The 24,750-nt window shown below is 38.2% G+C and overlaps 1 protein-coding gene across 1 annotated transcript; it reads left to right on the top strand.

Moving 5' to 3' along the window:
- The first annotated feature begins 12,986 nt into the window (after positions 1–12,986).
- cyp27b1 (cytochrome P450, family 27, subfamily B, polypeptide 1) lies at positions 12,987–24,709 on the top strand. Its single transcript, XM_086086845.1, has 9 exons — positions 12,987–13,473; positions 15,535–15,725; positions 16,832–17,022; positions 18,536–18,736; positions 20,320–20,480; positions 21,400–21,566; positions 21,642–21,723; positions 21,801–21,998; positions 23,206–24,709. Exons 1-9 carry the CDS (start codon positions 13,255–13,257, stop codon positions 23,317–23,319), a joined length of 1,524 nt encoding a protein of 507 aa, XP_085942971.1. The 5' UTR covers positions 12,987–13,254; the 3' UTR covers positions 23,320–24,709.
- The last annotated feature ends 41 nt before the right edge of the window (positions 24,710–24,750 follow it).

The following is a 24,750-nucleotide window of genomic DNA, read 5'->3' as shown; positions in this document are numbered from 1 at the left end:
GGAACCAGCAAGGGAAAGTTCTTTATTAATCCTTTTAAAAGTGCTTCGAAGGAAAGCTGAAGTTCAAGACTGAAGCAATTTGCTTTGGATAACCCTAGTGGTGACATGTTGCGGAAGTTCCATTTGGTCCCATCTGGACCTCAGACATGTTGAAGTTATCACTCCTTTCTCTGCATGTGTTGACAGAGGCAGCTGTTGATAACTCATGGAAATGTTCCGGCAACCTACTTTTGTATTGTGCTCGTCAGACCCAAACTCCTGACTCATGCATTCCCACCACAACAAATCGGAGGTGATTCAACAGGAAAATCCCCCGATTAAACATATTAAAGCCATTAAGAAGGTGAAGATGATGCAATTGCTTTCGTTCTCCTATCTCAATCGTTTTTGTGCAATCTTACCAAAGCTGCAGTGTTCTTTCTTCTCTCTTAAGATCTTCCACAGGTTGGAATCACCTCACTGGTATGTGCTCGCAACTCATGTTTGTGGCTGCAGGTGATCAAGCTGCATTGCTTGGCCTATCTATGCTGCAAGAAATCGGATGCGCTCAGTAGTCGACTTATGGTATGTCGTATGATTTATTTATTATTTTAATCTTTTCATACTAACTCGAACAAAAGAAAAAAGTGGTTGGACAAATGTGTGCAATATGAATTCTCAAGAATAACAAACGTATGGCGTTCCACAGGGCTCAATTCTGGGGCCTCTGCTGTTTTCATTGTATCTGCGGGCCCTTGGGTTTCATTTTATAAAAACAACATGGTTGTTTTAAAGTGCTTTATATAAAAAAATAGAGTTGAGTGATGGGAGTCAGTGTCTTAACTGCCTGATTTGCAATGTCAAGTAGAGCAATTGTAGTCCAGAACAACCAGCTATAGCAAAACTAAAGGAACACTTCCTTAAACTGCTTTTTGTGAATTCAAGGTGGAGAGCCAGATTTGATGAAAAGTTACTCTCCCTTTTCATTTTGTTTACCAGTAAATCCTAATCTTAAATTGGAAGAAGAAGAAATCAGGGTTTGGTGAATGTGCATAGGAAACTGGTGTGGGGTTCAGTACCTCCATCAAGCTTAAAGGGATACTTGACTCATTGAGCCATTTTCAGCAGTAAAAAGCTAATAATTTGTCCAGAATGAATTTGATAACTTCATTATTTTTCATGTGCAATTATTACCTTTAAAAATCGTATTTTCCACTTGCTGTCGACTGAAGATGACATCACCTGTGATGAGGAAGTAGGTAATGACCGATCATGGCTCAGATTGCTGACCAGAAAACAAGTGAGTCGTGATTGGTCGTTACCTACTTCCTCAGCACAGGTGAGGTGAGGTGTCTTCAATCGACAGCAAATAGAAAATTTAGTTTTTAAAAGTATTAGTTATACATGAAAAATAATAATGTTATCAAATTAAATCTTGTCAAAATATTAACTTTTTACTGCTGGAAATGGCTCACTGAGTCAAGTATCTCTTTAACTAATTTGCTCCCAAAAATGTATGAATAAGTTTTATTTGAAATGTTTTAAGTGTCCCAAAGACTTATTTATACGTTTTTTATGCTATAGTATACAGAAGGCTTTGATGCAGCCTCTAAACTGCAAAGAACGGTTGAAGAAATTATAGTTATTACACAAACGACCAGCTGGTGGCAGCAGAGCAAAAGAGCTGAACCAGGGCCATGTTGAAAACAATCTCTTTTACTCACATTTCTAAATAGATTTGTGAATAATGCTGAAACTTAGCTATATTCTAATGCTAATTGCTGCAAAACCAAAACAGATAGAAATATATATTTTTTCCTGAGGAAAGAAGAAAGTCTAATCTTTCTTTTGGTAGGTTCTATGTTTGTATAGCAATAGAACACAATATTCAGTGGTCAAAATCCAGTAAAATAGCCGGGAGTGAAGGGGGTTGCTTTAGTGAAAATGGCTGGGAGTGAAAGAGTTAAGAAACACTGCTTTATCATCATGAAGGAAATTTGCGTATTTCTTGATCATATGCAACCTCCACCATCAGGCCACAGACCTCATTTGACTGCTTGCCCTAAAGAGGATTATGGGATTTAACATGGCTCCCTCTAATCTTTCAGGTCAAGTTTCAGGTTATTGTATTATTTGATGAAATCAAGGTCCAGCATGTGTATGTTAGAAATAATAGGAATGTCTGATACAAGTTTCAAAGTGGCAAGCAGCTGCAGGCTCTCAAGTGTTTACACCTGCAGCTCATGACATCATGACTGCCTCATTAGTTAAGTCACCAAGTATCAGCTGACCAAGTAAGACACCAAAGTGGTCTTGTTCTCTACTTTTCCCCCTTTGATGCCGTAATTGTCCCCTAAGGATTAGAATTGAGTCCCAGGCATTTTTTAGATCTGTCTGAAGGAGGGATGTTCAATACCTTTTTTTTTTCTTTTCAGACCAATACCAGTACGAGTACGCAACTCTTGATACAGATACCAAGTACCAGTACCACTAGTACTTTTGATCCTTCAACTTGGTGTGTGATCGTGAGGCATCTCTTGTGCATAACACATTTAAAATAGATTTAATTTGGCATGAAAACCACACCATGCATCACCAGAAAAACACCATATGCACAGCGGAGCATGGTAGTGCCAGTGTCATGCCTCGGGCTGTTTTTCTTCAGCTGGAACAGGGACTTTAGTCAAGGTAGAGGGGATTATGTGCAGGTCCAATCCATCAATTTTAGCGCAAACCCTTCAGCTGTCTGCAAAAAAAAAAAGAAAGAAAAAAAGCTCATGCTGCAGAGGAATTTCACCTTTTTGCATGACATTGACCCCATGCATGTGTCAAAAAAAAAAATTCCGCTTAGAGAAGATTAAAGTTTTGAAATGGCCCAGGCACCGCCCAGACCTAAATCCAGTTGATAGGATAAAAATGGCTGTGCAAACTACATGCAGTCAAAATCGGACACGTATGTGCCACGCTGAGACTCTGAGATGACCCCAAACTGTCAATAATGTAAAAGGTTCAACAAAGTATGAGTTTGAGCATGTGCACACTGCTGACAGCTTTAGTCAAGAATTTGACCTGCTCCTTAGAACGAGCCAAATGCCTTCAAAATAACCAGAAAGTATTCCTAGAAGAATTTTTACAAGTCAATCACCGCATTTTGTTCATCATGCAACATGTACATCACCAAAATGGTATTGACGTAACAGTAGAGCTGAAGAATAATCGACTGTGATTGGTCCCCCCCTCCCTCCATATTTATCTCAATATATTCAATTATTTATTTACTTTTACAAACATAAGCAATGAATTAATCTGTACAGTATTACAATAAACTAGCAAAAAAAAAGACATAAATATTTTCGTATTTGGTTTACAACTTTACACAAACTTACTAAGCACTTTGACTTCGTCTTTTAAGCGTTGAGTACAACAACTTCACACAAGTCTGCCAAACTGTTTCATAAACGTAAGTCAGTCAGTCATGAAGCAGATTACAACAATAATGCTAACAAATCTGTGGCTTTAATCAATTGTTCATGTTTTTTTATACAATTTGTAAACATGTGGCACACTCATCTTAAACAATAAACAGATCTAGACACTATAAATATATAAAATATAGCTACATATATTTAAAAAAATGAAGCCTACCAGTTTACAGAAATTATGTAGTTTTGTTTTCCCCAAATTACATCACACTACATTGCGCTATCAATTTCAGTTCAACGTAACATCACAAATGGCCGACATGTTGCCAATATGTCAACATATTTATATATATTTATATAATTTATATTTATGAATATGATCCTTGAGCTTTTCCAAGTCACCCAAAATAAAAAAAAAATCCATCACCATTCTGCTGCTGATGCCATCCTACAAACTATAACATATGTTCAGAATATGGCAGCACATCTGGATGGTGTGCTTCTATTCACCACCACTGCAGGCAAGTCACGGGTTTGAATCTGTGTGTCGACTCGGGCCTCTCTGTGCCAGAAGCATGTTTATAAGGTCAACTCAAATTGTGTTTCTATGGCTAAAAGTAACAAGACCTCAACCATAGCATAACATCTTTTGTGTATGTATGTGTGTGGGGGATTGTATCACATTGCAGTGGAATGTGTAGAGTAAAAATCTGTTGGACTGCAGTCGACCATGAAAAAAAAAAAAATAATCAAATCAAAAAAAGTCAGCCAGCTGTTATGATGCATACTGGCAAAAATGACGTTAATCGCCATTTGACTTTATATTAGTTAGATCCCAGCAGGCTGCTATCACAGACGAGAGATCCTCACTTCCTATAGCGGCACATGTTGCCGTACTAGTGGTCATCCATCATGTGGACGATGAAAAAAAAGTCTTGCACATATGACCGAGTACATGTGGCGTCCAGATGCTGCTAATTCGACGCAATGCCATGAACAGCTGGAGCACTTGAAATAATGTATTTGATGAAGTCCTTGTTCATTGCTCTTCAAGTAAACTGGTTGCTAAACCGTTCAAATTTATAGCCAATTTTATTAGCTAGAAGTCAACTTAGATTCTAGATCACTTACTTGTATTGAATATTGATATCTTTGAAATATGTACAGCAATACATGAGTATTATAGTGCCTGAATGAAAAGTTTCACAAACAAGAAAAATTGTCAATTTTGGCATATCAGCATTAACAAGTTTTTTTTTTTTTTTTTTTTTAACAAATACTTTGTTTTGTTTTTTAATGCGGGCAGCTATCCAAAGGGACATAAGCCTCAGATTTTTGGGGGGATTTTTAATTTTTTTTATTATTATTATTATTGATATTATCATTATTATTATTATTGCATTCACATGGGAATTTGGACATGAACAAATTAAATCGATAATTTTGTCTCATATAGTTAACAAGACTTTCCCCCTGTAATTTAAACTTGCTTTATTTACAGTGTGGCTTTAAAGGGGATGTCAACTTTAAACATTTCTTGACAATAAATTGATATATGTGACCTCACTAGTCTAAACATGACATTCTGATTGATATTACATTTGTGGAATATGAGTTATGAAGCAAAATCCAGATGTTTTTATCCATCTCATCGGGCGGCCATTTTACCACTTGCCGTCGACTGAAGATGACATCACAGTTGCTCAGGGCTCAGGCAACGACTAATCGCAGCTCACCTGTTTTCTGAAGCTGAGCTGTGATTGGTTGTTACCTGAGACCTAAGTAACTGTGATGTCATTTTCTCTCGACATCAAGGGGCAAAATGGCCGCTTTCTGATATTGATAAAACCTGCTGGGTTTTGCTGCTTAACTCATATTCCACTAACACAATATTAACCAGAATACCATATTTAGACTAGTGGGGCTGCATAAAACATATTATTGTCATGAATTATTTTCGGAGGGTGACTTCCACTTTAATACTGCTTCTTATCAATGACATATGAGGTGTGTCAGAAAAGTTCCAGGACTGATGTGACAGAATGTCATCAGAAGACTCATTTTGACGACGAGGATCCCAAAATAATCCTTCCATGAGTTCATGAAGGTGTGTGTGTCAGTGGTAGACTGACTTCAAGGAGATTACTTCAAAGTGGAGATTTTGGAGTCTGGATTTCAAATGTTGCTTGACACCAGTCCTGGAACCTTTCTGACATACCTTAATAAATCGATATAGAGTACTGCTTATAAGAAGGCGAGTCGGCTTCCGGGTGACATTAAGGATAAACTCAAATTGCTTGCTGAACTTAATTTCACCATTTGAATGCACAATTTTATTTGAGTTAGGAAATTAATTGGTGGTCTCTTTGCTAAAGAGCATCAAGTTGTGTAAAAAGTACTGGAACATGGAATAGTTGGCCTCTGCATTCAAAAGTCTAGAGAAGTTTAAATTATAGGCACTTGGACTTCTTTTTTTCCCCAACCTTTTTCAATTGTTTTTCCCCTCTACTATTAAAATAGGGTTAATTTACATCGGAATTTTAAAAAACTGTTACGCCAAAAGGCTTTCCAAACAAGCCAAGCAACAGCCAATCAGAGCCATGAATTGAGTGATGATGTCAGTATAAGCCAATTAGAAGTGGACACGTGACCCATGATTTTGTTTTTTCTTCTCAGTTTCCGCATCTCACTGATGCATTGGGGGCATTAAAACGAAGGGGGCATTTACAGTGCTGAAACTTCGTCAGAAGATAATTCATGAGTTCTAAAACACATCTAAGTGTGATATGTGGAAGTACGGGGTACCAGAACAAAATCGAACAGGACAAAAGGGTGATATCTTCAAATGCATCAATTATTCAAAATGGGAATTCCACGACTAAACATGCAGAGCTAGCCCCTGAATTAAAAAGTGATGTCATCACCTGGCAACCTTAGAGCTGCAGGTAAGGTGCGATTTCCAAGTACCTACAAATTATTAGACGAGCATTTTTCCAGGTTAATCCAGAAATTTAACAACTGACATTTTTGTGAGTGTCATATATGCGTAGATAGGTTTCCTAAGACGAATTAGTTGTCAAAGTAATAGTAATATCAACTAAGCTCCAAATTAATCTTGAGTAAGCATCTTGTTTCATTGCCCTTTAAGTTTAAAATCATAACTTCAGTTGTATATGCTGGCAAAAAAAACCATGTGATGAGCACTCCCCAAAGCAGCATCTGGGCCATTGACAACTTGCGAAAGAATCTGATATGAACCGGCATGCAATTGTAAAAACAAATCAAGCCTTCGAGAGACAGTTAAAGGCCAAGAATATTTAACCCGCAAATGCTTGTAATGCATAATAATAAACGTGTGCTTGATCATGTTTTTTCATGAATTCAGTATGGCCCTCGGAGGACTTTGTAGAAACAAAAATGGCCTCAGATAGGAGCACTAAAGGTTGAAATGGTTGGCAAATAAGCAATGAATGGCAAACTACAAAATCCCCAAAAGTTGAAACGTGTGAAGTGAAAATAAATCTATTGAGGTTATGATTTTCAAATTTGTTTCCTGCATCACAAAGCCATGCCGCCTAACATAGACAGTGTGCCTTGGCACTGTATTGCCATTAGTTGAGTGCTGGTGACACTCTGGGTGGTCCTTTAATTTTTCAGCCCAGAGGACTCGATGACTGTGATTTCCAATACCAATTTTAAACATGGGCAGACCACAGTGCCCCCAAATTGACTGAAAATGCGCAAAACGGGCATGCGACTTCATCATTCATTTTTTTCTTTTGCGAATATTGAGAGGGAACTCCGCAGCTGTAGGTGGCGGTATACACCATAGAGATGGGATCCACCAGTAATTTAAAAAGAAGAACAGGAAGCGACTGCGCCGCGCGATGACGTCGTATGAGTTTGCTTTTGTAATTCTTGATCAACCGTAGCGTTTCTTTGCTGTTTGCCATCTAAAATTGCATTAATATTCTCTTCTTTAATTCATTCCCAAAAATATTTCTGTTTTAGGGGGGCTTTGTTTTTTTGTTTTTGTTTTTTAAATTCCTTTATTTAAAAAATTTAAAACAAGAGCCAAATCTTGGCAAATATTAAGCAGCACAGAAAACTTACAAGTCATTATACACAACCATCTCACAATAACTAAAAAAGGGGAAAAATAAATAATAGAAATTGCCAGGGTTCTTAAACTAAGAAATATTAAAAACACCAAAATGAGAACACAACTTTAAAGTCTTCACAGCCTTCTTATTTTTAGAAGAAAAAAAAACTGGAAAAAAAAGGTTTTGACTTTACCACACCTTACTTTATCGTCCGCCATTGCTTTATGACTACAAACGTACGCGTGACGTAATATCGGTCAAAATGGGCGATGTGTATCCGGTCTTGTCAGCGTTTATTCAAAAAACCTGTTTCCATAGCCAAAAGTCGCATTTTCCTTTTTTCGATACGCTTCAAAATCCACCCCGCCCAAGCGTAAAAACCTTTTGGAGAATTTTGAACTCTTTTTCAAATTTCTAGCATTTCCATTCAGTTTTATTTTTGCATTTCTTGAAAATTTGAATAAAAATGAGTGGATGGAAACCCACCTAATTACTATGCCCATTATTATTATTATTATGTACATGCCATTTTACCAGTTTACCATACCATTCCATCCATTTAATTTCAACAGACGAGACATGCACGCTTCTCACTTGCACATGTGTGTGTGTGTGTTCGTGCGAGCATGCGTGTGCGACTGCAGCCATGAACTTTAACATAGTAGCCTGGAAGTATAGAGCCGCCCTCCCCTCCGGGCACTCGGCCAACACAATGAGGGAAAATACCTCCAGAACATGATCTACAACTGGGCCACATCAGTTCCCAGACGGCACAAAGAGGCTATTCTTTCACGCCACCCCTTATGTTCTTTCATAATCAATATAAATCCCTCATTTCTCTCTTCATTAAGTATGTCACATTCGGCCGAGAGTTTAATCAAGCAAACTCCCAACAATATTTAATTTTAAACTCTTCTTAACATGCCTTAAACTTTCCACTTTGGCAGAGGCGTTCACCCTCCTCAGCGGCTTTTCTATTTTTTCACCCACAATGCTTTCAACAAGCTACGATAACCTGACTTTGCGAGCTTTCCTATGCAGATATTGAAAAAAAAATGGCTGTTGGACAGGTGCTGTCCACTGCACACCATTGGCATTTGCTGTATTTGCATTGCGATTTTGAAACAAGCAGACATTCTGGTGGCCTTTATCGAAAATTTGTTTATCTTTTACCGTCAAGATAAGGCATCGTCTTCCACCTGGGACACCTCGTGTACAAGTCTCGACGCTTCCCAAGGGTTGACCTTTGCTCCATGTGCTGTGATTTTCATCTTATATTTCAACATCACACTAGTCTTATGTACATATTTGGAAATGCTTCACAAGGTTCTCCTTGCACTTGTCAATGTTGCCTTTTGTTTTACAATTGATTTCACTGCACAATCATTGCGCAACGTAATAGCTAACTTCGTTATGTCATCATCTTATTTGTGACGTGATTGATCGTCCTCTTCAACATACATGAGCACACCTAAATTGATGTGCTACAACAGACACAACAGCAAAGGTCTTTGGAGCGGCCCCTTAACCTACTTTATGGAATTATTGTCTCGTGGATTTGCAAGTCCAATTTTTTGAACGTTTTCTCCGGTGGGAGTAGGGGGCGGGGGCGGGGGCTTTGGGGTGGGGCACACTGACGACCACTTCAATGACATTCTGAAATTTGGCTGTTAGTCAGGATTTGATGCAAAAAAAAATTGCACTCATTTTTCTTAAAGAGTAACTCAACACTAAATCAACTATTTATTTATTTTTGCTGATAAACTGGTGTCTACAAATGTTGTCTACATGTCCTGGTCATTATTTTGACATTTTAGTGCTTATTTATTGAAAGCTTGAACTTGTTTGGTGCCATCTTAAGGTTACACACTGAGATAAACACGAGACGACACATACTACGTCACTTGTTCCGCATGACGTAGTCGCCCCCACCACCCACCGGCTCAGTCTCATACACGCCTTCTTAGTAAGTTGCTGCTGTCAATTACAGCCAGACCACGCCCAACCCTCTTCCCATTCGCAACCCAACGATCCACCAGGCAACACCCCCTTTGAGCGGTAATTTCAAATCTTAGTGAGGAGTGGAGCAAGAGTCTGACTTCCTGTTGCATTACCTTTTAAGAAATTAAAATTACTCTGCGAAAAGATGATTTAAAAAAATGAATATTTTCATAATGTACTTGTAATTATTGTTTATTGTTTGTATATTTACTGTATTATTTATGCAAAAAAAAGCACAAATTTTTCTTAAGAAATTTCAGATTACTCTGTGAAAGATAATAAAAAAATCTAAATATTTTCAAAATGTTCTTGCAATTATTATTTATTATTATTATTTACTTTTATTTGTATTATTTATTATTTGTGCAAAAAAATGCATTAATTTTTCTTAAGAAATTTAAGATTACTCTGCGAAAAGATGATAAAAAATCAGAATATTTTCAGAATGTACTTGTAATTATTATTTATTATTATTAATATTTACTGTATTATCTATACAAAAAAATGCAAAACATTTTAAAATAAATTTCAGATTACTCTGAAAAGATAATAAAAATTCTGAATATTTTCAGAATGTACTTGTAATTATTATTTATGAAAAAAATTGCATTAATTTTTTTTAAGAAATTTCAGATTACTCTGCAAAAAGATAATAAAAAATCTGAATATTTTCAGAATGTACTTGTAATTATTATTTATTATTATTAATAATATTTACTTGTAGTATTAATTTAGCTCTTTATTTATACCTCGTTAGGCCACAGACAAACTGGTCTGGCCCACTTAAGATCATACTCAGGTGAACGTGGCCCCTGCATTAAAATGATTTAAATACCCCTGATTTAGATCAGGACGTTAAAGCCAGTGAAATCTATACCAGCTTAAATAGAAGTTTGGAAAATAAATTTGTAGGTGGAAATGAGAAGTCACTGAGAAGTAATATTTTTTTCCCCCTGCCTTTTTTTTTTTTCATCAGAGAGAAATAAATCGTATTTATTGGGTGTATTGGTGTTTTTATTTAGAATAATGGGATAGAATGTTGTTATGATGAAATTATTTTTTCCCAATGTTGTTGCTTGATTTTTTATTTTTTTTAAAGATAGCTTCATAAAGCCAATAGTGTATGAAAATGGATAGAATGATGTCCCGCCAATTATAATTCTGCTTCTTAAACATGACTTGGACTTCTACATTGTTAAAGAACGAGCTGAGGTATAGTGGCCGCAAAAGGACAAAAAGCTCACTACTGGACTGGAAAGAGGCAAAAGCTTTCAAATACTTGACTTCACCACACGATACGTTACTGATGCCAAACTCCACCATGTCTTAATTTCCTTAAAGAAGAGAATCAACCAGTCCCGTGTATTTCCCTGAACCATTGCTGATTTAAGACTTCTGGTTCAAGTGTTGTATAAGGGTCAGCCAAGGCCCTGAGGCCGCTCGGGAGTATAGCCGTTGGCTCGTCACTCAACGCGGCGCACACACATGGCGCATTACACCAATTCCACTTCAAATTAAATCAGGTCAGGTTTTTCTCCCGGGCTTGGAAAACCCAGCAAGTCAGCGAAAATAATTGTGTGGAGACGCTTTTAAATATAGTCCACCACCACCAGACTGGCCGGTTATTCCAGTTCAACTTTAAAGTAGTGCTTCTTGAGGAGCCTTTTGTGGGGGTGAACATGCATACACAGAAGAATGCTTCAATCAAATCGATTTGATATTACTTTTTTTTTTTGTGATAAAATGCATTGTTTGCTTATCTATTTAAATTGTTTGATAGTGGAAAAAGGCCCAATTGGTTCCGCTGACGTTTGTGGGATGTGCCCCAAAAACAACACCATCGCTTATATACAAATGCTGCCTAAACTCCTTTTACGATAAGCCGTGTGTTTAACTTATTCATTACCATTGACAGCTATAGATGTCAAAAATGTATTTGAACTATTTATATTAGTTTCACATTCCCCCCCCCCCCTTTTGTTATCAAGGGTGTGAAAACCTATATATTTTTTTTATTGTACATTTAGAACAGATATAAAATTTGTGATTAATCCTGAGTTAACTATTGAAGTCATGCGATTAATTACAATTAAAAAATTCAATAGTCTGACGGGCTGTTTTAATAATCTTTTCTTTCTTCTTTTTTTTTAATTAGGGGCATTTGGCGATACTTTTTTTTTTAATTGTAATTAATCACATGACTTCACTAGTTAACTCAAGATTAATCATTAATTTTATATCTGTTCTAAATGTACAATACATTTTTTTTCCTAGGTTTTCATATTCTTGTTAACAAAAGTGGGGAGGGGGGGTGAAACTAATAGAAATAGTTCAAATGAATTTTTGATTTCTATAGCCGTCAATGGCAGTGAATGAGTTTTAAAGTGGAAGTCAACCTTAAACATTTCTTGACAATAATATGTTATACGTGACTTCACCAGTTTAAACATGACATTGTGATTAATATTACATTTGTGGAATATGAGTTATGCAGCAAAATCCAACCGTTTTGATCTATCTCAGGAGGCGGCCATTTTGCCACTTGCTGTCGACTGAAGATGACATCACAGTTGCTCAGGGCTCAGGCAACAACCAATCACAGCGCACCTGTTTTCTGAAGCTGAGCTGCGATTGGTTATTTATCTGAGACATGAGCAACTATGATGTCATTTTCAATAGATGGCAAAATGGCCGCCTTCTGATACTGGTAAAAACTGGTGAATTTTGCTGCTTAACTCATATTTAGTGATGGACAAATTAAGCTTCATGAAGAGCTTGTGATTTTTTTTAACCCCTCTAGATGGCACTTGGTTTAAAGACAAAGTAGAAATGTAATACATTTCCATTATACTGGTGTTTATATTTAAACCAAGAGCACAATCCAGAGGAGTAAAAAAATAAAAATATCGCAAGTGCTTCATTTTCCCATCACTGCTCATATTTCACTAATGCAATATTAACCAAAATAAAGTATTTAGACGTGTGGGGCTGCATAGAACATATTATTGTCCCAAAAAATGGGGGGTTGGCTTCCCCTTTCATTTCCCCAATTCCTGCTGTGTCATACAAGGCTTATTGTTATGTGTATGTGGCCTTGTATGTTGTTGAGCATCAAAACTTCAAGCCCACCGCACCCCTCCATACCAAACTGATGTGCTCAGCAGCCAAAACTTCTGATCCTCGAACCGCCTCTGCCACTAACTGTTTGTACCTTTCCCAGCATCAAAAGAGATGTTGCCAATGTGCAAAAGTGTCCCAAAAAAAAATGCAGTGACAGCATCCCAATGATGTAGCCCTTCTTTCCCCTGTTAACATTCGCCTAGAATGGCCCCAAACGCACGAATGCGTGATAACTAAATGTGTCAGCCTGCGGGGTCTGTGGGGGAGCAAAGTGCTAGAGATAAGCCAGTGTCTCTCGCACCCTCTCTTTCTCTCTCACTTTCTCTCCCCGCTCACACACACACATTCCCAAGTAAGTCATGTATTATTTATCCTGGAACTCCACGTGTGCAGCCTCTCGGGGATGGTCCTTGTTCGACCCTGTGATTGGACACACCTCCAAGCTCCATCGTTTCATCCCTGCGGGGGCGGGACCTGGACCGCACACACACACCCACGATTGGCCCCCGAATCAGAAAATGTACAGCTTTATCTCCGCGGGTTCGAGGAGCAGGTCGCCGGGGTTATAAATAGAGCCTCCAACCCGGCGGGGGGAGAGAAAATGAGCATCGGCGTCCGGCGAGGGCTCCATGATCTCATTGAGAAGGATGCTGCAGCAAGCTCTCCGAGTTTCAAGCCGGCGCGCCTCCCACCTCCTCAAGTGGGTCGGAAGGTGGGCTGAGGGCGCGGCGGTCGCTCCCGACGGGACCACGGTGAGGAGCATGGACGAAATGCCCGGCACGTCGATGCCCGGCTTCGCTTGGGACTTGTTAGTCCGCCGGGCGCTGTCCAAGCTGCACCAGTTACAGGTAAGGGAGCACGTTTGGCGTGACTGCAACCAAAGAGATTATTAGCAGGACATTTGAATGCATTTATGGAAATTGACTACATTATTTGGGAAGTTTTTTGGTTATTTATTGTAAATGAGTGGTTACAGACCAAGAATGAAATGCAAATGCACTTTCTGGTTGTTTCAAGAATTTAATCCAGGGGTGCTCAAATTCGGTCCCCGAGAGCCCCTATCCAGCCTGTTTTCCATGTTTCTCTACACTAACACACCTGATTCATGATCAGGATCGTTATCGGGCTTCTGCAAAGCTTGCTGATGAGCTGATCATTCGATTCAGCTGTGCTGCAGGAGGGAAACATGGAAAACAGGCTGAATAGGGGCTCTCGGGGACCGGACTTGAGCACCCCTGATTTAATCCATTTAAAGTAGTCGTTGATGTAAATTGTCGATTTTTGAAGCTGCATTCCATCAAATTAGAACTTTTTACCCTAAAACTCAACCAAAACATCAGCTCATGCAGTTTAACAACCCACTCATTGCCAAATTATCACTTATTTCTTATTATTTATGTATTTATTATCACAATTATCACTTAGCAGTAAGACAAAACTGAACTCTGTTAATGAGGATTTTTTTCTTTTTGTATCTTGCATTTCACTGTGCTGGTGTGCCTATTGCAATTGCCAAAAAGGGTCCATACACGTTTTGATCACTGGATAAGCGGTCTCCCTCCTTAATGATGTGCCCCAAAAACTTGCATTTCCAATTAATACAGAGGAACCTTCGAGGTGAAATACATGAATTCCATTTTACATTGTGTGAACAGAAACAAACTTATTTTAATTTAGGGGTCACTCTAACCCAAATTTGGTACGTCCGTGGCTTGATAAGCTCGAGGTAACAACAGGTCAAAACATTTCCAGTTTTTATTGGTGCAAATAATTACACGTGCATTCTGAAAATCCCATTCATTATTATCTTGTCGCAGAGTAATCTGAAATTTCGGAACAAAAAAATGAGTGCACAACTTTTGCATCAGATCCTGAGCAGTGGTGTAATCCAGGGTATGCACTTCTTTTTTAGTGGGTATGGAGTATACCCCCTTCTAAATACCCCCTTGATGCACACCGTTCAGCCACGGCTTACCCTCCTCTGCCTCTAATTGGCTGGTACCTCCTGCCTACACTGATTAGATTGGCTAATTTTTGGCATGAGGGCTGATGAGCCAATCGGAGGCAGAGTAGGGCGGGCCATGTCGAGGAAAACAATCCTTCAAATGCTCCCCCCGAGCCCCAATGGTGACCAAGAAATTTAGCTCAGGTGAAATGGTTTGCCCTCGTTCATGGGATACTTAATCGCAACGTGGGTTCGATTCCCGGGGTGGATGCTGCCAGTTAAGTTTTCATAGGCTGGTACTTGATTTTTAAGTACCGGTAAATTAAATCACAAAAACGGGGACAAATAGTTTAAAATTCAGCACAAAACAATTTTAATTTCACTATTTTTGTTCATTGTTCCCTACATATTGTAATTTGTATTATAACATATACTCTATTTTTTCCTCATGATAAATACATTTTACATTATTTAAAACTGCTTGTGTTATCAAACTGTTCTTAACAAGACATGATAAGTTTATTATTGTGAGCAAGTACAAATGACAGATTTTTAATTCTTACAGGTCACCGTTTCTAAAAGAGGGTGTTTTTCTGGACTATACTTTAAAAAATATATATTTGAAAATTTAGAGTATACCCACTTCTTCAGTGACCACTACACCATCTGATCCTGAGTAACAGCCAAATTTCAGAACGTTAGCAACATTTTAGTGAAAAACTGCAATTTGAGTTGCGTCCTCACGGGCCAGATCGGATCCCCTCACAGTCCGGTTCTGGCCCGCGGGCCATATGTTTGACACACGGGTTTAGGGTAATTCTAAAAACATCACCTTGCAGGGCAATGACAGCGTCAGTCAGTCGCCATACTAAGGTCCGGGAAGTCATCTTCAGTCAAAACTGACAACCTTAGATGCACCCAAGTTTGCTGGTTTCATGAGCTCAAACCCGTGTTTCACGTGCAGCTGGAAGGAGTGCAGCGCTACGGCCCCATGTGGAAGGTGAGCTTCGGCCCCATCAAGACGGTCCATGTAGCTCATCCGGCGCTCGTTGAGCAGGTGCTGAGGCAGGAGGGCCAGCGCCCCATGCGCTCGAACCTGTCATCCTGGAAGGACTACAGGAAGCTCCGAGGTCAGCACTACGGACTGTTGACATCGTAAGTTTTAATGTCCAGCCAAGACGAATGACGTCATTGACGTGACGTACAGCAGGCTACAGACCGTGCTAGCGTTTTACCTTAATTTCCCAGCCTTGTTTTATGAATAGATGATAGTCAAGTAGCACCATTATAACCAACATGAAAATACAGTATCAGGTCCAAAAATACTGTTTGTAAACATTGAATGCTAACGGATTGAATTGAAAAGTTACTATGGCAGCGATTCTCGTACCATCCCACACTTTGATAAAGAAGATACCTGAACTCCGTGACATCATAGCAGCATGTAACGCAAAATATAAAGCACATAACTCGGCAATGAATTCAGAAGAAAATGAGAAACACTGTTTGCAAAAAAACTTTATTGATAAAAAATAAACTGCAATTTTGTCAGACGTGCATCTATCTTATGTGACCATGCGGAAATTTAAGGCAACGATTAGTTCCGCCTCAAAACGCCACCGAATTATTGGTAGGAACCAAAAATTAAACGTCATGCAAATACTGCTAATGTGAGCGAGTTACGCATTCCGTTCCAATTGTAAAATGAAAATAACCATTTTCTTGTACGCATTAAGGCAATGCTTCTCTTGTACTTTTTTGTTATGCCCCCCCTCTTAGAAGAAAGTATTTCATGCCCCCCCACCTCAACTCTCCACCATGACTATAAATAGTCTCATAAAATAATAGTATCTATAAAATTGTTATAAATACATGTCTGCAGAGGAGCTCATATCCATTGCAGACTCTCTGACAATGAGAGCGCCACTGCCACCTACTGTAATGGATGTGGCATGACTTCAGAAAACACAAAACTACTCACATGCAAAAAACACGTCATAAACATTCAGCGCGAGATCAAATTGAGTGAGCTATGCAAACTGTACATTGAAACCTTTTTTGTGTGTCTTCTGTACAAACTTTCTTGGTCATCAAGTCCTAAAAGCCAACTCATTAGGGACTGAGCCACTGCCGTCCCAACACGGTAAAAATGAGATTGCGCCTTAATTGTTTACTCCAAAATGCTTGGTGTCACATTCCTCATTAACTCCCAAAACAAGCCCAGGCATACTGACGATGATGTTGATCTGTATTGTGCTCAGTGAAGGCGAGGAGTGGCAGGAGGTGCGAAGCCTCCTTGCGAAGCACATGCTGCGGCCCAAGGCGGTCGAAGCTTACGAACAAACCCTGAACGGCGTGGTCAGCGACCTCATCGTCAAACTGCGCCTGCGCAGACAACCCGAAGGCCTCGTGACCGACATCGCCAGGGAGTTCTATTACTTCGGCCTCGAGGGTGAGGTTCAAATGGCTGTTTCGTGATGAAGCAGATAGTTTGAACGTGCCTATTTCCTTTTTCCGCTGATGTAGCATCATGCTATGGTTAGCTTAAGTATGGTACAGTAAAAGGCCCTGCCATTGCGGGTTATATTTTGATTTGATGTTAAATGCTAATGGTTTGAATTTAAAAATTACTTTGGCAGCGATTCTCGTACCATCCTACACTTTGAGAATCATTGATAAAGAAGATACCTGAACTCCACAACATCATAGCAGCATATATTGTAATGTACATTTTTTTTTTTAAATGCACACAATTCTGCAATGAATTCAGAAGAAAATGATGAACACAATCAGTTTGCAAAAAAACTTTATTGATAAAACATAGAATAAACATAAATGTCTTACAGCAAGTACATGACGAGACGTAATTTTTTGCAGTTTGTAAAAAACGGGTGTAATTCCTCTTTCGACCACTGGAGCACGTACTTATTTAGTTTAATTAAAACTGTACATTTGAAAAAGAAGAAGAATGAAACAGGAAATACAGTTGGCTATTGTATTCCAGCCACTAGTGTATATACAGTATGAATTATTCAGCTGTTCTATCAATTAAAGGCTAAAAGCCCAAAAATGTATACTTAAAAAAAATATTAATGAAATAACAAGTGGCGTAACTGACGGCCATCTTATATTGATTTCTCAGCGGCGTTTTCACGTTATTTTGGATGCTACTTAAAAATTCATCAGAACAATCAAAGTAAAATCAATCACCGTGAAAGGTAAAGCTAACCTGTGTGAGTCACAATTCATGATTTTGAGATAATATACTCTGATTGGTCAATTCAAACACTGACGTTTGCTGACATTTTTGCTGACGAGGCTCTCGTGACTCCATAAAGGGATCCTAGCATAAAACACGCACTGCTAAGTGGTAAGGTTGTCAGGAAAAGTGGCAACGTAAGATGGCTGCCCTCTGGCTTCAGCCGCGAGGGTCCTGTTGACGGTCCCGTCATACATAAGTCCGTGATTCCAGCACAGCCTCATTTTTGTGGAAAATTATTGAATTTTGCCCACTGTTATCTATCTGGGCTAAAGAAAGGGACATCTGTAGGTTCACTTTATATTGTACATCGTTTAGCATGATTATTAAATAAATAAAATTGTGAGATGGTAAGTTTAGAAGAAACAGGATTTGTTCCCTCCAAACCCAGAAGCATCAGTATACACTGTTACAATGTACATTATGTTTGTGTTATCTATTGCTCTTGCTATCTGTCAAAATCTTAGATGTGTTTAAATGTCTTCGTATGATTATAAAAGGGCATTTAAATACCTTCAAAATTAAGTGCCATAAATGCTGTAAAAACATAGTGGATGGGGGTATACTATAAATCTTGTCACATCAGCTCTGATAAATCCTAAAGCTTACGAGTACAGTAAATCTGTCACTGAATACATTTGGACCAAGCGATGATTAATGACAATTTTTTAATTATTATTATTATTTTATTTTTATTTTTTTACAGGAATCTCTTCCGTGCTGTTTGAGTCCAGAATCGGCTGTCTGGAGCCGGTGGTTCCTAAAAAAACGGAGCTCTTCATCAAGTCCATCAACACCATGTTTGTCCAGACGCTTCTTACCATGGCCCTCCCAAGATGGATGCATTCGCTATTCCCCAAACATTGGAACGCCTTCTGCCATTGCTGGGACAACCTGTTTGAATTTGGTAGGTTCTTTTGGGTCTTTGGTTCTGGAGCTTATGTAATTGCAGAGCTATGGAATGTGCCTAAATAATCAAATCATGTCCTCAAAAAGGGTGAATCAAGATTGATATTAGTGTTGCGTGAAACTCCAGATGAAGTTGCTCAAACCAAACACAGAAAAAGAAAATCAACATCTACACTTCCTGTAATTATTTTTCCGGCCTTCTCAACTCCTATTGGCTCGTGCTGGTTTCCACTACTTGCTTTATGGAGGACCAAAAATGGCCCAAATAAATAAATAAATAAATACATGTGAAAATAAAACTGTAAAAATATATATATATTTCAAAAACGTATTTAGCTTTATGTTTTACATTTATTATAAATGTTTTAAGGTTCTAAAACCCCTCACCGCACAATTTCTACACTTTTCTCATCGAGGCACATTTACTCTTTAGTTCAAACATTCTTAATTTTCAAACGTTCATAAATTTTATAAAATAGGTACATTACTGTAAAAATAAAATAAAAAATCCATGCAAAATTGCACACAAAAAAATCCGCGAAACAGCAAGGCCGCAAAAAGTGAGCTGCGTTATGGCGAGGGAACACTGTATACATAAATAAATAACTAAATAAATAAATAACGAGATTACAAAAAATAAATACAAAAATAAGTACAGTGTTCCCTCGCCATAATTCAATAAATAATAAATAAATAGTTCACTTTTCGCGGTCTCACTGTATCGCAGATTTTTGTGTGTGCAATTTTGCATGTATTTTTATTTTTTTCACAGTGTTGTACATATTTGTATAAACTTTATGAAGGTTTGAACAATGAGAATGTTTAAACGAGAGAAATGTGAGAAAAAGTAAATGCATTGATGAGAAAAGTGTATGGTGAGGGGTTTTAGAAACATTCAAACATTTATAATAACTGTAAAACATAAAGCGAGCTACTTTACGGATTTCATTTATTGCGGGTATCTTTTGGGACCTCACCCCAGCGGAAAACGAGGGAACACTGTTTAGAAATAGAATTAAATGTCAATCAATACATAAAAAATGCTCTGCTCTCATATTTATTGACGTTGTCAGCATGACATATGTCATGTAATGTTATTCAAATGAGGGGGCAGTCTTGTTTTTTTTATTATTTTATTTATTTATTTATGTGTATATATATATTTTGTGTTGTTTTTATTCCCATTTATATTTATTTTCAGTATTTACTTTTTGAAACCTATTTTTAATATCCGTTTATTTCTACATTTATTTATTTATTTTTAATTTGGGGCATTTTGGGTCCTCCATACTTGCTTCTACGCATGTCCGCCCGTTTTAGGAGTCCAAACATGAAAATCGAACATGTTTGAAATAATTATGCTCATCCAAAGTTACATCAGCAAACCAGAGATTATAGTCCTTAAACTGCACGCACTACAACATATGGGAATGTAAAGGCTGGATTATGTGGAAATGTTTCATGTAATGTTCAAAGTGCATCATCAACCTGCGTATCCACTTTTATAATCATAATCTTTCTTATAATCTTCTTCCTTGTTCCTCCGCGTTAACATGCCGTGACTTTGTGCCGCTTTTCCAGCTAAAAGCCACATTGACCAGCACCTGAAAGACGCCGAGAGAAAAAGCAATTGCCAAGAAGTGCAAGGCCACTACCTCGCCTACTTCCTGTCCCAAACAGATTTGCCCATGAAGACTATTTACAGCAATATCACTGAGCTGCTGCTTGCAGGCGTCGACACCGTAAGACCAAACATCCTCTTTGTCTTTGTTGCTGTCACACTTTACCTACATGTATATATTGCATTGGTGGGCCGTGCGGGTGGTACTTGATAAAAAATTGAAAAATTGTTCAATCAATTAATTAATTCAAGATTTCAATCATCGCTAATACTGTCCGACACTGCCATTGAGCTCTTCCTTTCTTTTTTGAGGGGACTTCTAAGCAAGGCTTTCAGAGCTGAGTACGCGAGCCGCCTCTTTGAAGTTAATTGGAGGCTAGTCACTTTTTTCCCCCCACCCTCTTGGCGAGCAGAGACCGAGCGGGGAGGCGTGAGCAACTATGCACGGAAGAGAAGGAGGGATGACGGAGGGAGATTAGATGAAAGATACAGTTAGTTACTTACTCGGGGGCATTTTGATTCATGTGCGAGGTGCCTGTTTATACTAGTTAGCCCCAAGAACAACATGAGTAGCACATGGGTCTGTTTTTAAAAAAAAATAGCTCACCATTGACAGTTAACATTTATTAATTTATTTATTTATTCATTTATTCTAGTTGAACACTTAATGTAAAAAATCTAATCTAATTTAATCTAATATAATATGATTTAATATAATATAACATAATATAATATGATATATATGTATAATATAATATAATATAATATATATGTATAATATAATATAATATGATATATATGTATAATCTAATCTAATATAACATAATCTAATCTAATCTAATATAATATTCTGTGATATTTTTGCTCACCGTTAACATACCGTCAGAATCTATTATTGGCCCATGTCTATTGACACCACATATAGGCTAAAATCTAACAAATATTATAATTTATACTGTAAATGTAGGTGATTTATTCTGATAGTGTTTCGCTCAATACTAAGTTTATTGTAATTCTAATGACGTTTATGTTATTTCCAGATATCCTGCACGATGTCCTGGTCGCTGTACGAGCTGTCACGTCATCCTGAGGTGCAGGCCTCACTGCACGATGAAGTTTTGAGCGTAATGGAAGGCAGGAAGGTGCCCCAGGCAGCAGATGTAGCACGCATGCGTCTTTTGAAGGCCGTGGTCAAAGAAGTGCTCAGGTAAGAATCCTCCAAAAGAAGCCATGTTGAAATGCGCACGTTTGTTCATGCTCACAGGCTGGTGACCTTTTCCAGGTTGTATCCGGTCATCCCTGCGAATGCTCGGGTCATCACTGAGAGAGACATCCAGGTTGGAGGCTACCTCATTCCCAAAAATGTGAGTCTTCACATCTGGTACACTTCAGACGAATCATCAGCACTGTGAAAGCGTAACACTCAAATGACTTCTTCCAGACTCTGATTACGCTGTGCCACTTTGCAACGTCACGCGATCCGGCCTTCTTTCCCAATCCGAATGAGTTCCTGCCGCACAGATGGTTGACAAAGGACCAGACCCATCACCCGTACGCCTCGGTGCCTTTCGGGGTGGGAAAGCGCAGCTGCATAGGCCGGCGTATTGCTGAGCTGGAGCTCTACCTTGCTCTCGCCAGGGTAAGAACACAATTTTATAAACAATTCATCTGGATTGATGACTTTAAACTATTCAGTATTGTCCCTCTCAAAAAACGGAATAACTTTTTACCAAATGTTTTCTTTTACATAGATAACAATCCTCTGATTTGACTGATACCGTCAAAGAGATGATCATTTAATTAAATTCCGTGCATAACACTAAAATTTGTTGCCCCCAAAAAAATCACAAAAAAAGAGGGTGAACATTTTTCACATTGTTGACGTTTTAATTAAAGGTACCTAGGAAGTACCTAGGGGTTGTAAAAAAAAATTATACAAAAATAGAATCACTGATTTATAACGCATTTCAACCACAATCTTACTCAATATTCTTCACATACTATAAAAGTAAAACATTTAAAAGTAGTTACAAACAGATTTATAGGCAAAGTAAAGAAATCTTACTAAAATGATAAAGCAGTGTACAGACAAGGATACAGGATTTTAACAACACTTTGAAAGACCTTCATTATAAGTTTGGGAAAAGAGCATAGTTTTTAACCTGGATTTAAAAGCATTTACACTTTACAGTATTGGTATATTTTGAATCTGTATAATTCATATTATTTATTCTGGTAATAAAATATACCAGCAAATCGGTGTGCAGAGAAAATAATTGTTATTCGTGGGATTTCACGGTATGTCTTTTATACTCTAATACAGTGGACCCCGGAACTAAGCTCTCAAAAAAAATCTTTCAATATGTGGATAAATCTCAAATCAGCGTTTGAATTGATCTGATCCACTTTTTTTTTTAAACTACAAATAATCTATCTTTATTCATCTATCAGACAGAACAATCAAATGTGCTTCTACTAGATGGCAGAAAATGCATAAATTACCTGTTGCCATTCATACAAAGCAGCAGTTTCTGGTATGTGAAATATATGCAGATGCACAGGGGGGGTGTCAAGAAATGCTGCGTGAAATCATTGTTTAAATGGGGAAATTGCACCCCCTGGTGGAATCACCCTTTATAGAATATTGAGAAGGAACGGTGGAAGCGCGCAGCCATTTATCCCACAAAACATGCACACACTGAGCCAGTCAAAACTGTATCGATTATTATAGTCAATTCCGTTTTTATTTTGGCTCAAAGACACATACAAGTGTGTTGACTAACCAAAAAGCGTTTTTTCATGCGCTGACCACGTCTCAATCTGCCCTGTGTTTGTGCTCTCCGTAGATCCTGATAGAGTTCGACGTGCGGCCGGACCCAGAAGGTGTTTCTGTGAAGCCCATGACGCGGACGCTGCTCGTTCCGGAAAATGCCATCAACCTGCAGTTTGTTGAACGATGACCCACTCTTCCCGGCGGGCTGAGTTACGTGAAAGTGGCCGCGGCCTTCAAGAGCACACGAGCAAGCAGCGACCTGTTCACAATCATTTCAAAAACAGGACGCCGCTGGGGTCGAGTACAGCGGCCCAGGCCGCTCCATGGGAGCCTTTTGGTTATGATAACGCATATTTGCACAAATCAGTCAGAGAACTGCCATGAATGTCGTTTAGCAGACGCTCCTCAGACTATCATTTAGAATTCAACATTTAAGAAGCCATTGAAGCTGATTTTTTTTTTGTATTAGATCAAATGGAGCAGGTGTGATTAAGAACTCATGGTCCAAGTGTGTGGTGCATGCGTGACAGGGCGTCACAGTGGAAATGCCAAATTAAATGTGTACCATGAAGATGGTTTACTTTCAAATTCTAATCTGTAAAACAGTTTAGGATAGGCTCATCATGTCACCATAATGAAAGCTGTATCAGCTGTGCAGTCAAGGTTTTAAAGTAACATTTTCTCATTTATAACTGACAAATGTAAATAAATAAAATAATAATAAGTTGACTTGTGTAAAATTCAAAGCAAAAATACCTTGTGGAAAAAAAATAGTAGGCGCACAAGTTGTTTGCAGTACAACACTGTCACCTAGTGGTGTTTTATTGTATTGTTTGATTTAGTGGCAATCCATTCTATTTACATTAGCATCTGCTTAGTCAAATTAATTTGTGTAGGTAATTGTTTGTGTTGTTCAGGTGAGCAGCCAGGTGATTTTCAATGTTATAGTAAGTTTCATTTTGAGTTTTATGGTTACACCTTTTCCTCTTCACCATCACTGTTCAGCTGTGGTGACATCGCAAAAAAAAAAAATGTATTTTTTTTTTTTGATTTAGAGTTGGAAAAAATTCTGAATGAGTTACAGCAAGCAAATTGCACCGATTCGGTGAAATGGCCCAAATACTGGATGCTGTAATTTTTTGCTATCTCGTCGAGAAAGTACAGTATTATTGATCGTTTTCATTTTGACGCATTGTCTGTTCAATGTCGCGTGTGAAGATTGAACTCCAGGTTGTGTTTGACTTTTGAGAACGTTTGGTTAAACGCCAAATTGCATGACGATTGTGGACGTTTCACTTGGGACCTTCTGCACGTTTCGTGGGATCAAGATCGAGATAGGGTTCTTTTTAAAATTCTGCACCGTTGGCAACTGTTAGAAACATTTCTTTTCATAAGCAATCAGGTGCAAATATTTTGAATTCACTTTGTAAATCTGTCTGTATAGCTACTGTCCTCACATTTTTTCCCTTTCTTTTTGTACACTTTGGAAACGTAGCAACATTAGTGTCTGAATTCTGTATTTATTGTAATTTATCATGGAACTTTGAAATTACATGACAATAAAATCCCAGCAAGCATTGTTTTGTGTGTGTGTGTGTGTGTGTGTGTGTGTGTGTGT

Source organism: Leptonotus elevatus, chromosome 10 (genome assembly GCF_054856555.1).
Source record: "Leptonotus elevatus isolate MCC_2025b chromosome 10, RoL_Lele_1.0, whole genome shotgun sequence".
Lineage (NCBI taxonomy): Eukaryota > Metazoa > Chordata > Actinopteri > Syngnathiformes > Syngnathidae > Leptonotus > Leptonotus elevatus.
The sequence above is the reverse complement of the archived record's forward strand: the minus strand, read 5'-3'. Positions and strand labels throughout refer to the sequence as shown.

Bases quoted from the DNA above. Each gene is read 5' to 3' on its own strand.
- cyp27b1 (XM_086086845.1), top strand. From the start codon at position 13,255: ATGATCTCATTGAGAAGGATGCTGCAGCAAGCTCTCCGAGTTTCAAGC. The intron at 17,023-18,535 runs GTGAGGTTCAAA...ATTTTTTTACAG, and splicing joins CTATTACTTCGGCCTCGAGG to GAATCTCTTCCGTGCTGTTT. The intron at 18,737-20,319 runs GTAGGTTCTTTT...CCGCTTTTCCAG, and splicing joins GGACAACCTGTTTGAATTTG to CTAAAAGCCACATTGACCAG.